The sequence below is a fragment of the Pelecanus crispus genome, chromosome 6 (assembly GCF_030463565.1).
Source record: "Pelecanus crispus isolate bPelCri1 chromosome 6, bPelCri1.pri, whole genome shotgun sequence".
NCBI lineage: Eukaryota > Metazoa > Chordata > Aves > Pelecaniformes > Pelecanidae > Pelecanus > Pelecanus crispus.
The window spans coordinates 35,696,601-35,709,384 of record NC_134648.1 but is presented as its reverse complement, the minus strand read 5'-3'; the positions used below and the strand labels follow the sequence as shown (position 1 = coordinate 35,709,384).

General features: G+C 44.0%; 1 protein-coding gene across 13 annotated transcripts in view; it reads right to left on the bottom strand.

The window, feature by feature from the left end:
- Positions 1-7,773: 7,773 nt before the first annotated feature.
- ACTN1 (actinin alpha 1) overlaps positions 7,774-12,784 on the bottom strand; it is a 90,818-nt gene continuing 85,807 nt past the window's right edge. For 7 of the 13 annotated variants that reach the window (XM_075712615.1, XM_075712610.1, XM_075712614.1 and 4 more), the window contains 3 exons: positions 12,185-12,250; positions 10,513-10,671; positions 7,774-8,658 (listed from right to left, as the gene is read on the bottom strand). In XM_075712615.1, coding sequence (XP_075568730.1) covers positions 8,500-8,658; positions 10,513-10,671; positions 12,185-12,250 — 384 coding nt within the window. In that variant the 3' untranslated portion in view covers positions 7,774-8,499. The remainder of the gene's footprint in view (positions 8,659-10,512; positions 10,672-12,184; positions 12,251-12,784) is intronic. The other 6 variants (XM_075712613.1, XM_075712612.1, XM_075712618.1 and 3 more) reach the window with 1 other exon arrangement.

Below are 12,784 nucleotides of genomic sequence, written 5' to 3'. Positions count from 1 at the left end.
GGGTAGAACCGCGGTCCTGTTACTGTCGCTGACACCAGGGGGAAACCTTGGGTGGGAGAAAGCGGCCAGTGAAGGTACAGGCTTACGTGGAGGTGCTAGGCAGGAGCAGGTTGGCCGTGCATCGTATATGCACGTATATGCACCTATATGCACGGCTTTTCGGGTTTATCCGTGTCCGAGATGCACTCATTTTATGGCGTTCTTGCAGCGTCATTCAATGACGGTTCGCAGTATGATGATCGCGATAAAAATTGTTATCCGTTTCTTTAGTGTAGCATAGCTTGTTAAATCTTCACCATCCATATGCTTACAATATAGCTACAGTTTGTTTTGCCCATTTTTTCCCCCTCCTCTGATAGCATCGTGTCTGGATTTCCTGATTTAGCTTGGAGTAACTATCTAAGTTACATTTATGACATAGTATGTTAAACTCAAGCATCATTCCAATTTCTTGCCCTCTAATTATTTAGGGTGGGGATAACCTGACATTCAACATCCATAATAAACGGAATCATTTAGGTTGGAAGGGACCCCTTGAGATCATCTGGTCCAACCCCCCAAGGTTGCCCAGGACAGTGTCCTGCCAGCTTTTTAATGTTGCCACACATGGAGGCTTCACAACCTCTCTGGACAACCCGATCCAGTGTTTGACCATCCTTACAGTAAAAAAGTGTTTTCTTGTGTTTAGACGAAATTCCACGGGTTTTAATTGTCAGTGGGTGCTATTGAGAAGTATCTGGCTCCCTTCTCTTGATTGCCTCCCATCAGGTGTTGACACACATTCTGCCTTCTCCAGGCTGAACAGTCCCAGCTCTCTCAGCCTCCCCTTACATGAGAGATGCTCCAGTCCAGCAATCGTCTTTGTGGCCCTGTGTTAGACTCGCTCCGTGTCTCTTTTGTACTGGGGAGCCCTGCAGAGGACACAACGCTCCAGGCATGGCCTCACCAGTGCGGAGCAGAGGGGAAGGGTCACCTCCCTTGACCTCCCAGCAACGCTCTGCCTAATGCAGCCCAGGGTGCTCTTGGCTTTTGCTGCAAGGCAACTGATGGGAATGCTTTTTGGTAAGAAAATGGAGTCATGTGACAGCTTAACAAAGCTAACTGTGGTTAAAAAAGGAAAAATGGGGAGCTGTAGCTGGGGCAAGCACATCTTACAACTTTGAATACAATGTTCACTTGTAAGGTTGTTTTACTTCTTTATTTGATAAGACTGTCCAGGACACTCAAAATGGCAGCCCCGTGACTCTTTCTATGCAAATTCGGTGCAGGCAGCAGAGCTGGACTATTACGGGAGTAGCACCAGAGTCTCTGTGTGCCTGTGTGCTTGAATTGCTGCGTAAGAAGCTCAGAAGCAGAAAAAAGCTCCTTAGGTGGCAGTCTTGGAGTGGTATGGGAGTAACAGGGATTTGAGTTACTGGTGATAATGAAGATAAGTCATGCTGGAAGCCCAGTTAAAGCTTTTTTGGTTTTATCCTGCATCTCTGCAGCCTTTGGAGTCATGTCAGTGGGGAAGAATGTGGCTGTGCGGCTGGAACGCAGCTCTGGCTGCTCTGGCAGTGTCTGAGCCGGGCTGGAGTCCTGCTTTCCCTTTCTTGGTTGTGGACACTCTGCACGAGTTTTAAAAGGTATGAAATATATCATTAGAAGAATCTGCAGCGTTGCTTCTAGTGTGTGGGTGGTGTTTCTGGAAGCTATCATGTGCAAAATCAACTTCTGTAATAAAGCTGTATTTTAGTTTCCTTCTTATTTTGGTTGCACGAAAAGTTGGTCTCTCAGAAGACCGTCTGAAAGCCCACTGGGAACTATTAGCATCCCGACTGTACACCTACAAATGTAAACAAATACTCAGCTGGAATCAGGATACTTAAAAAACACAATCTGTTTATTGCTGGGGTAAATTAACTGCTTTCTTGCTTCCCCGAAGAAGGCATTTTATTTTCTCTGTGGCAGTAAGCAGGATGCTGTGGTTTAGTACCACAGATTAGAAGTTATGCCCAAATCAAGTAAGAAGTAGAAAGAGAGAAATTCTTCATCAAAATGATGGTGGTGATGTTTGAATGTGCTTAATAATAAAGAAGGTATAAAATGCTTTCTTAACTCTGAGGTTTAAAGTAGTCCTTGGTTTTAGGCAAATCTGTGTAACGAAAGCCACAGGGTTCATACAAAAAGCCACGACAGCAATTAAGGAACTGGGGGGGAATGGTCTGGGAAAAGGTTTGAAACAGTTGTAGGATGACTGCGGCACTCAAACTGGGACGTGACAGAGCTGGGCTCAGTTCTCTGCTCTGCCACGACCTCCCCGAGGACCGCAGGCAAATCGCTTCTGGCTGGAGACAACAACCAACGCAGTTGCCTTCCCTGCAGCACCTAGCTCAGAGGTGCCAGCCACCCAGAAGGAATCCAAGACCTAGAGCTAGGTCCCCACTCTCCCTGCACGGGACACGGGAAGGTGGACATCTGGTGACCAAAAATGTCTGTGTGCTGGTGAGTGAGTGAGGAGCTGCTAGGAAGCAGTGGTGAGAGATGTAGGTCTTACCGTCCTGTCCCTGCTCAGCACATACACACCTGCCTGCAGCTGGCAAACCAGAGCCTCGCTCCACTCAAGGAAAAGTGCCAACATCTGTTTCTAGCGAGGACTAACTAGGACTTGTTCTTTTCTTTAGCTGCCAAAAGACCAACAGCTATGTTTTGTAAAGTGGCCTATTGTTTAAAATACCCATCACTCCGGAGGCTTGGGTCCGGTGTCTTCCTCAGACTGAAGATTCAGGCTCCCACCCGCCACAGAGTGCCCTAACCACAGTGTGAGCCTGCGGTGGTGGAGGAGGGAGGCTCCTCTCCTTGAAGCTGTGCCACTATGGAGCGGACAACTGAGGGAGAGCAAGTGTAAGGGCCAACCTAATGGTTGGTGTGCCGAGAGAGGCATCCTAGGGCCTGTTTCCCACCCTGAGGCTTTGTTCTCTATTTTATCCTTTGACTACTTAATAGAAAATACCTAAAAAATATCTAAAAATTCAGTCCCCTAAAAAATCAGGGACTGAAATGCAGCATTCCTTCTGCAAACTGATTGCCTAAACCACAAGGATATGGGTTCATGCTTTCTCTCCTATTGCTTGCGTGCTTATTTTTATTTCAGGGCGACAGATGGAGTGAGGCTGGGAAGATGTTCCCTGGCGCAGCCTATCAGGTTTCCCGCTGGTTAGGGTGTCGCGCTGGGAGGTGGGGATCCCCTGAGGAGGGATGACGCGTTGAACTTGTGTTACTCTCCTTACGTGAAGGTATTTTAGGCAATTAGGCTCGTAGGGAGCAAATGTGTGGCAAACCCACCCAGAGGCTTTGCAAAGCAAGCAGCCAGTCTTGCTGGTTCGTGCCGCTCTTTGTACACGGGGTGAGGTTTGCAGCCCCCGGTGATGCGGGCTGTTTGCGAGGGGCTTGCTCGGGCCCCGATGGGGACTCTCACAGGGGACAAGGTGTCCAGATGTTTCAATGGCCCGGTCCAGGCCTGCCCCGAAGCAGAAGTGTAGGTGTGCAGAGAAGGCTTAGGTGCAACAGGGAAAAGCCTAGTGAGCAATACCTCCAGATTTGGGCAGCAGCTGAACAGAGACCATTTGTATTGCAATTGTAAATCCAGGCTTCGCATTTCTACCTTCTAGTGAGATCTAGCCCCTTTTCCCCATGTGCCTTCTTCGTCTGCACAGTGGGAATCAGACTAGATGCTTCCCACAGCAGTAGTGAGAGATTATGTTTTTCCAGATAGTATGAGGATTGGGGTCACTGAGGTATTGCGATAGCTAGAGGACTTTCTCGATATTTTGCTCGAATGCTTGCTGGGTCACCAGGATGGGAATTACTGACAAATAGCAAAAAGGTGTAAACAAACTTGCTAAGAGCTAAAACAGGGATGGGATGAAGGGCAGTTTCTACCAACATATTCTCATGCACGTGTGTCCCAGAAATCAAAGCAGAGAACAAAACTGAGAAACTATTTCCTGACTGTTGTGTGGTGTCCAAAGGCAGGGCAGGAATCCATTTTAACATTTTATTGGTGAGATGTACAGTCTACAGTGGCTGTACGTCCTCAGAATATAGAAAAGATTAATTTTCTTCTTGCATTTTCTGTGGGTTTAAATTGCTGAGTTTTAAATCTACCTAAAATAGCCTTATAGAGCATCCTTCCCTGTACAAGAGCTGCCTCCAACTTTACCCCTTGCAATGGCTGACTTTTCTACCAACTGCAGCACTGAACACATTTTCTCAGTGCATGCTGGGGAACGTTCTGGTTCTTTGTTTGTCTCAGGATATGCCCTATACTTTGTTAATCTAGGTGTATTATGCTAAGACTTTCCCAGCAGCTTAGAGATAATACGATGGATTCTAAGGGTTTACACAGTAGCAACTCTTTCAGTAGCCAGAGCCACCTTGGGTGTTTGATTAATTCAACAGGATTAAGCTTTCTTAGTATGTGGCTACTACAGGGATGGGGGGGATGTGTCCTACCCCAGCATCTGTAGTGCAAGTAATGTCATATAAATAATTTTCTTGTTAATGTCTGAAAATCATACCCACATTCTGGTTCCTTAACAAAGTCATTGTAGTTCGAGCTGTTCCTTTTCCCAGCCATTACAGTCACCCTCTATTCCTCGCCCTCTCTGTTATTTCCCTGATAAAACCAGTCAGTCTGATTCAGCTGGATGGATCCTCCGTGGATGTATGAACACTTCTTTGAAACCAAGTTCATTCAAGGTTGCAGACCAGTTTCCTTTCATTGTCTTCTGAGACTCCTGGCTCTGCTCCTCCGCTCCAAAACCAGATGCTGGCAGCACTGAAGACACGCAACAGTCACAAGATAGATTTGAGAGGCTTTTGGAAATGTGGTTGACATTCTGGCAGGCAAGACAGCCCCATGTTGTCTGAGCACTAAAGTGCTTTTTGCCCCTGTACTGTCAGACAGTCATGCAGGGGCAGGTACGGAGATCTCAGCAGCCAAAGATGTCAACACCCATGAAAGGAAAATGGTTCGTTTCTGGGGAAAGCATTATTTCAGTTTCTCTGCCTGAAAATATTGAGTATGACAGACCGATGAAAACAGTTCATCCCTGAGTGGGAGATGGTGAGCTTGAAGTGGATTGTCCGCTGCTTCTGCTCTTGGCAGGGGAAGGGGCAGTCACTGAGCTGCAAACAGCTGCTCCCAGAGACAAATTTCACCAAGGCTGATGTCAGGACTTGGCTAAAGAATGGCACGTTAGCTGCAAAACCATGAGCCTAATACAAAAAACTGTTTTCAAATTTCAGCATGCTAACTGCCAGAGTCTGTTAGGCCACACGATTGCAAGATGCGTCTTGTGCTGCATATGAGGAAGGTGAACGTGTTGCAGCATCCTAGTGCTCGCCCTTGGGTGGCGTGGGAACGGGGAGGCCATACCTACAGCCTAGGGAGAAAGACCAGGTCGCGTAAGCTTTCGCCAGTTTGTCAAAGGCCGTGTCACCTAAGCAGAAGAAATACCAGTACATGTGCCTAAATTTTAGACACGCCTACTGCCAGTATTTTGAACTCTGTGCCACTACTCAGAAGCACAGGTGAGGCCTTTCTGGTGCTAACACCTCAGCTTCACCAAAGGATGCAGTGCTGTGGTGCCAGCAGAGCAACATTAGCATGGCTGGAGCCCACCCACTGCCAACAATTTGTGCTGCGAGCAGGGACGAGCCACCCGTTCCCTTTCTGTCTCATAAAACCATGAATGCTTACACCCTGCGGGGGTTTTGTATGAAACCTGGTCACAGAGTGCAATACTACCACAGCTCAGTAAAAGGTTTTTGTAAAGACTTCTAGAATCTCCAAACACGGACTTGCACAGTGCTGTCACCAGGGTCATTCCAAATAATTTGGCTCCATTCTCAGAGTGGTAGGAGAGCTGGGCCCAAGGTGATGGCCCAAGGCACACCTATGCTCTTTTTCCAGCCTCATTTCAAAATAACATGGGTCTTTCCTCCAGACAGTGATCATTTAATACCCCAACAGGTATTCCCCCCGCCCCCTGGTATTACTGTTTAAATTTTAAAAAAAGCATGCATAAAAAAAGGTGTATCATTACATCTTCTGGGAATGGGTACAACCCAGAGAACCTCAATTTGTTTGACAGTGCAAATGTCCTTTTCCAGGTGCAGCAAACCAAGGACAGGGCAGCCACTGTGGAAGAGGAAAGAGGGTTATCAAAGCAAGGGCAATGGGCGCTCTGAGGCAAACGTCAGTATAGATTATCTGCTCATGCCTGTAGTCATCCCCTCTGCTGTTTTAGTTTTCAAACGGATAACCTATGTTATGTACATTAAAACATGGCAATGGAATCAGCACTCCATGTCTTTGAAGAGGACAGTCCCATGTGTAGCAACATAGTAGTGACGTAGCTGAATCTTGCAAGCAGATTAAATACTGCTGCGGCTGCAAGTCCTACATTCAAGACAATTCATATCGACCTCTCCAGGCTTCTCGGTATCATGGGTTACGACACAGGAAACTCAGCTTCAGCTCAACTCCAGCGCTCGTTAACAACGCAATTATAGGTAAGTTACATGAACTGTCTCTGCTTCAACCTTTGAAGACAAACCATGGCGAGTACAGTCTGGTCTTGTCTCTGTATGAAGCTAAATGGCGCTCCCTTGCATACCCTCTGTGAACACGTTATCTGGCCTACAGGAGAACACAGATCTTGGGGTCTCCTGGAAGAAGGGTGGTAGCAGACATCAGCATCCCCTCTCCCAAATACAGTATGCAGATACTGTCAGGTTGGGATACATTGCACCACACTGATTTTTTTATTGTTCACTTTTATTATTATTCACCACACTGTCAATTTTATTGTGTCCTACTCAAGGTCAGGAATAAAGCGGAAAGCTGTGCTGAACCCCAACCCACAATGTACAGTGCCTTCCTCAGGACTTAGCTCTGCCCTGGAGAACAGAGGGCAACGCTACTGAGAGGTGCAGGAGCTCCTTGTGAATCTGTGCATGAATTCTCCGCTCCTGCAGTTGTTACTTCAAAATAAAAATTGCCTTTGGGACTACAGACAGCAGTATGTGGTCATACCTAAAAAAACCACTCGCTTGAAACATGTCATGAAGCAGTAATGCAGTTTTTTGCTCCTAACTCCATGTTTCCTAAAAAAGTTGTGGGAGGGCAGGAAATGCACCTCTAACATGAGATGGCTGGGAAGGGATTAGCTGCTTCCCTTTGCTGATTTTCAGGCATGAGCGCCTGTGTGTATACTTTATGACTCATTAAAGGTCCCAAAGGAGTTGTTCTGAAGTCTGGTTTCTTTTGAATGTCCAATACAAAGACGATCTTGAGGGCTCTGGAAGAATTTATAGTGTCAGAAGATGTGATATCAAGAGCAGTAAGATATTCAATGCTGAGCATGGAACAGTGGAGGAATTTTTCATAGATGGTTCAAGATATACGGTGGTTGGTTGTTTGCACAGGTCTAGTAACTGTGCTGTTTTTTAAGGAATAACAAGAATATTGTTCTTAGAGATGTGGGTGTATCAGGGATGGTTAAAAATTATATAAGACATTATTTTAAAGTAGTAAGAAAGCTGTGAAAATTCCAGCATCACTCAACAAGAATGAAAAGGTTAAGGGGGAAAGAAAGTTTACCTTTAAAGTGTTGCAATTTCAATTTAAAAAACGTTAATTTTGGATTCTCTTCATTGTGTTTGTGGTTTCAACTAAATAGGATTAAACAATTTGACTATACAAATGAATAAAGTCTAGATTTGTTATCACAAGAAATTTTTAATATGGTTTGTGACAAGCAATATCAAAGTTACCAACTCTCAAGCTTCATGTTCTGAAACCAGACAACTCTCAGCAACAAAAAAGTTGTGCACTGATAAACATAGGAGGCATATTGTATTTTTTAATTAAATATGAAAACATGAGCTGTGTACATTATTTTTTCCCTAGAAAACACAGCGATTTCAAAAGTTTATCATAAAATATTTCATGAAATGAGTGAACCAGCAAACACATGCACTTGTGTGCCTTCCCCCCTCCCAAAATAAACGTGATAAAAGAGACATACGCAAATGTAAAAGTTAACAGAACAAGTGGCGTTTCGTTGTTGTTTGGTTCTTTTTGGAAAGGATGGAATGTAACATTGTGCTCGACTTCCTATGTCACAACAAAAAATATTTGGTGCAATATTTTAACATTTTCTTTTTAAGTTTCAATCTGGTGGAGAAAAATACCTTTTTCTATAATAAAATACGTCTGTTCTTTTTAAAACTTAACTTTTTGCACAAAATAATTTTGTAAACTGTCATTTCAAGGGCAAGGTAGGCGGTGCCATGTCAATGTCCTCCCCCCCCACTTAAAAATGTGATCTGTTATCTGAAGCAAAACAGGGAAACACAAGAAAGAGCGGAGCAGAGGCTGCTTTGCAAAGAGAAAGAAGGGCGTGTCAGACGGGGGAGAGGGGAGGGAGCGTGTGGTGGGACAGAAAAAAGTTAAAGGTCACTTTCACCGTAGAGTGCCGTGGAAAAGGACATGTAGTCCAGGGCACCGGGTACAGCATCTCGGCCATTGTAGGGTGCCATTCTAGCAATGCAGTATTCAGCCTGATCAGGAGGCAGTTCCCGCCGTAATTCATCCACAGTGATGTAGTTCTGCAATGAGGACAAACGATAAGGTGATCGTTACTTTCAGAAAACCGGCCTTCCTCAGAGGGACAACCACCCCCGCTCCCCCGAGGGCAGCAGGCAACAGTCAGGGACAGGACCCCAACAACTAGACCAGTACTGTACGCCCACACAGGGAGCTCTCTGTGCATACGCCTTGGGAGGAAATGCAGTCACTCCCTACCGTTTGGACAAGAAAATGGTTTTTACAATGGAGACAAAGATTGTTTTTGCAGGAGAGACGCTGGCACACCTAAAGAAAAGACCTGGGGGTAAGTAAGATAAGCTGTTAGTGTAAGACACTGCCTTCCCCGCTGACAGTGGAGGTCCTGCAGAAAGCAAATGGGAGGAAACAGAGATTTCATTTGGATCCTGTCCCTCACTGGCAGGAGGTAACAGCTGCTTGTGCTGCTTGGGAGCTGCCGTTCCCTCCCTTCAGAGCAAGGCAAGGAGCCATCCCCACTAGCTCTGGTTGGTGGCACCAAAGCAGACAGCAGACAAGCAAACACTTTGTATTGCTTCCACAGTTTCCCCCAACAATCCTTGCCTTTCACAGCAGACATTTTTAATAAGCAAGCAAAACTTCTTATGTAAATTCGGCTTCTGGAGACTCACTGAGCTGAGCTGAGGTGGCTTGGCTTCTCTCCATGCAGTAAGCAGCAATAGCTCCTGTTTGCTAACCAGTATGTTGTCTTTAGCTGACTGACTCATGGGCGTTCGCAGTTGTCTGAACAATGGTTCAGGTTTCACACCATCTCTCTCTCTCCTGTGATTTTTTTATTCTTTTTTGTTCTCCCCCCGCCTTTCAGTTTAATGATTGGAGTGAGTAAGAGGTATTTTTCTTCATAACGAAATACTGTCTGATTCATGTTATAGTCACTACAGCGTATTAAACACTGACAAATATATTTAATGTACTGTACGGAGTAAAAGAGTTAATAAGTAATACTGTATCCAAAAGTACCTATTTATTCAGTGATTAGCTTATCTGAATAATGTGGAATTTTCAGGCAATAGGACTGGCTTCAGTCAGGTAAATGCCTAAAGGATGGATGTCATAGGTTTCTACATTACAGATGATGAGAAGATTATTAGCGAAACATGGAAACCAGTACTGGATTTAAGGGTAACTCATTACAATCTGAGAAATGGTATCCCACATTTCAGGTGAGATGAATAAAATCATTAGCAAATATAGAGATATATTAATATATTGCATGTATGTATTATTTGTTAAATTACATAAAAAATCAGTGGGGATTGTTATATAAGAAAAATAAAATTATGTAATTTTTTTTAACCAGCTGGTTCCACTGATTATGCAAATTTAGAAAAGTATAACTTTTAGTATCGCCTTGAAACTTTTCCTACTTCTGACCAATTTCTATGATTAAAAGATGCTCCTCTTGCAGATACAGCATATCCTCAATGAAAATCTACAATTGATTGTATAACAACTGATAGTGACACATGTATATCTGAGAAAGATCATCTCAAGTTTACAGCTGTCAGTAATTAATATTTTTTCAAGACTAATCAAGAACCATCTGTTGAATTTGTTCATACATTTTAAAATATTGCAACCAAGCTCTTAATTAAATTTTTAAAGCAAGAGTGGGCAGCAAAGTTCTGACTGACAGCTGAACAGGACTTCCAACTGCCTTGGCAGGCTGCTCATTAACCCACACTTTAGCCTTGCACTCCTCCAGCACTGCACAATGTTCCTGTGAAAATACCCTCCGCGCTACAGAGTGCTTCCCTTGATGCTTCATCTCGCAGACAAGAGACAAAAAGGAAAGCAGGAGCAATGCAGATGCAGGAAAGGAAGGTGTGGAGCCTGACCTTATCTCCAGCCAGGATCTTGAAGGAAGCCATAACCTGGTCAGCAGTATCTGTATCTGCTGTTTCCCGGGACATGAAGTCGATGAAGGCCTGGAACGTCACTACACCCAAGCGGTTAGGGTCGACGATGCTCATGATGCGGGCAAACTCTGCCTCTCCCTAGAGAACAAGAGAGTCATGTAAGCCTGGACATTTGGGCAGCAGTGCTATGAAAGTGGGGAGAAACTGTTCAGCAGCGTATCTCACAGCTAGAAAAACAAAGCCAAATAGAAACCACCTCTTTTTTTTTAATCAGGATATTCTTTTTTAGCTTGCTGTTATGTACAAATGCTTCCTACTCATTTGTCCTTTGGAATAAAATATTCTCAGCTCTGCCCTAGGGTAACATCCAGCTCCATCTAGCTCTAGGACAATGCTCCTATCAGGGAACAATATCACACAGACTTCAGGGGAAGACGCAAATTTCTCTGCAATACATGTCATGCTAGATGTCTGTAGCAATATTTGAAGATCTGCATTCCTCAAATCCTTTTACTTTCATTTACTAATAGAGAACTTTCACAGTTCTCTTCAGCTGCCAGAACAGAAACCAACAGAAGAAGTGTCTGTGGGGTCTTTAATACCATCTGGTTCATCTTAACTAGACAGGCTTTGGACAGAAGGACTTACATACCTGGAGTGGCCCAGGGAAGTAGCCTTTACTGGGAAGATCCTACAGAGAAGTTTGCTACAGAAGCCAAAACCTTGTAGTGTAGTTTTCTGCATTTTCTTTTGGCATATAAACAGAAGATCATCTATTCTCATCTCTGGGACTCCTTCCTCCCCAGGGTAAGGAGGAGGGGAGAGCAGAGCTGAGTCTCCTCCTGGGAACAGGCTCTTCTAAAACATCTAGAACAGTAGTATACCTTCAAGAGTAATTAAGGTATCTAATCAAATGTTACTGTGGCTTGGCATGCCACACCAAAGCAGTCTGTATTTATACTGGGCTGATGAGTAAGATGAATAAACACTGCTTTGCCTGACATCAGGAGCAAAGACACTGAGAGCACAGCTGAATATTTTTGCACTACGCTCTTCTGCCGTTTGACGAGCATCAGTCTTCAGTGAAGCTCTTCCTATTAGTTGTTGTGCCTCTCAAGGTGCCACGTGTTACTGTTCTGAATATGCAGGTACTCTGGTGAGGGAAAAGCTATGGGGAGGATAACTGGAACTTGAACTTACTTAACATGTACAGGAAGAGAGATGTGAAATAAATGGTAGGAATAAGAGGAGCAGTGTTTGAGCGTATTCAGAAATCAGGTCATGTATACTTCCAGATGAGTTCAACTGATACCTAGGGCTGGGGAGGTTGTGTGTGCTGTGTGGAGTGCAGGTACTGACATAAGGAAGTTTATTGTTTCTTCCACTTGTAGCTACACAGTTTGATAAACGTAATTCTTATTTGAAATACACAGGAATTAAGACAATGATTTCCATTTTTTTTACCTTCAGCTACTGCTATGAGACAAGAACTTCACATGTACAACTAATACTAGATTTAACATCCATTGCTGATAATTCTGGAAAATAAGGCTGTATTTACCTTGATTCATTCACTACACATTCTCCCTTTATTTTTGAAGATGCCTACGAGAATCACTTTGAACAGGAGTGACAGAGGGCTCTACATTACCATATTGTAACCCATGGAGATAAGGCAGGCTCGGAAATCTTCACAATCCATCATACCAGTCTTCTTCTACAGGGAATGATGCAAAGATGGAAAAAGCCAAGAGAGAAAAGGGAGACCAGTCCAGGGAGAAATGAACCCACAGGAGACATTACAAAGAATGAGTTTCAGGGCGGAGGAGATGGAAGGAAGGATTTACAGGACAATGAAAAACAATGGAGGAAAGGTAGTTTGTGAAACCATGAAGAAGGAAAGGTGGTTTTGCCCATGGAATAGTTTACACACAAGGAACATATTGTTGATGAAAAAAAGGAATGAAGATATCCAGCAAGACAGATTGAGGGATGGACAAGAAAAGGAGTGTTAAGTGACACAGAAGTAAATGGAATAGTTTGAAGACATAAAAGGAATTCTCCCAAGACAAACAATTAGGGAATTAAGAAGGAATAGATACCACAGTACATTTAGAGAGGAAGTAATATAGAAAAGTGATGTATATATAGTCAAACACAAGAACAGCAATGACAGATGGATTAAGACAAACAAGAAAAGAAAGGAAAAAACTGTTATTTTTTCACAGTTTAACATCTGGCTGTGTTCACC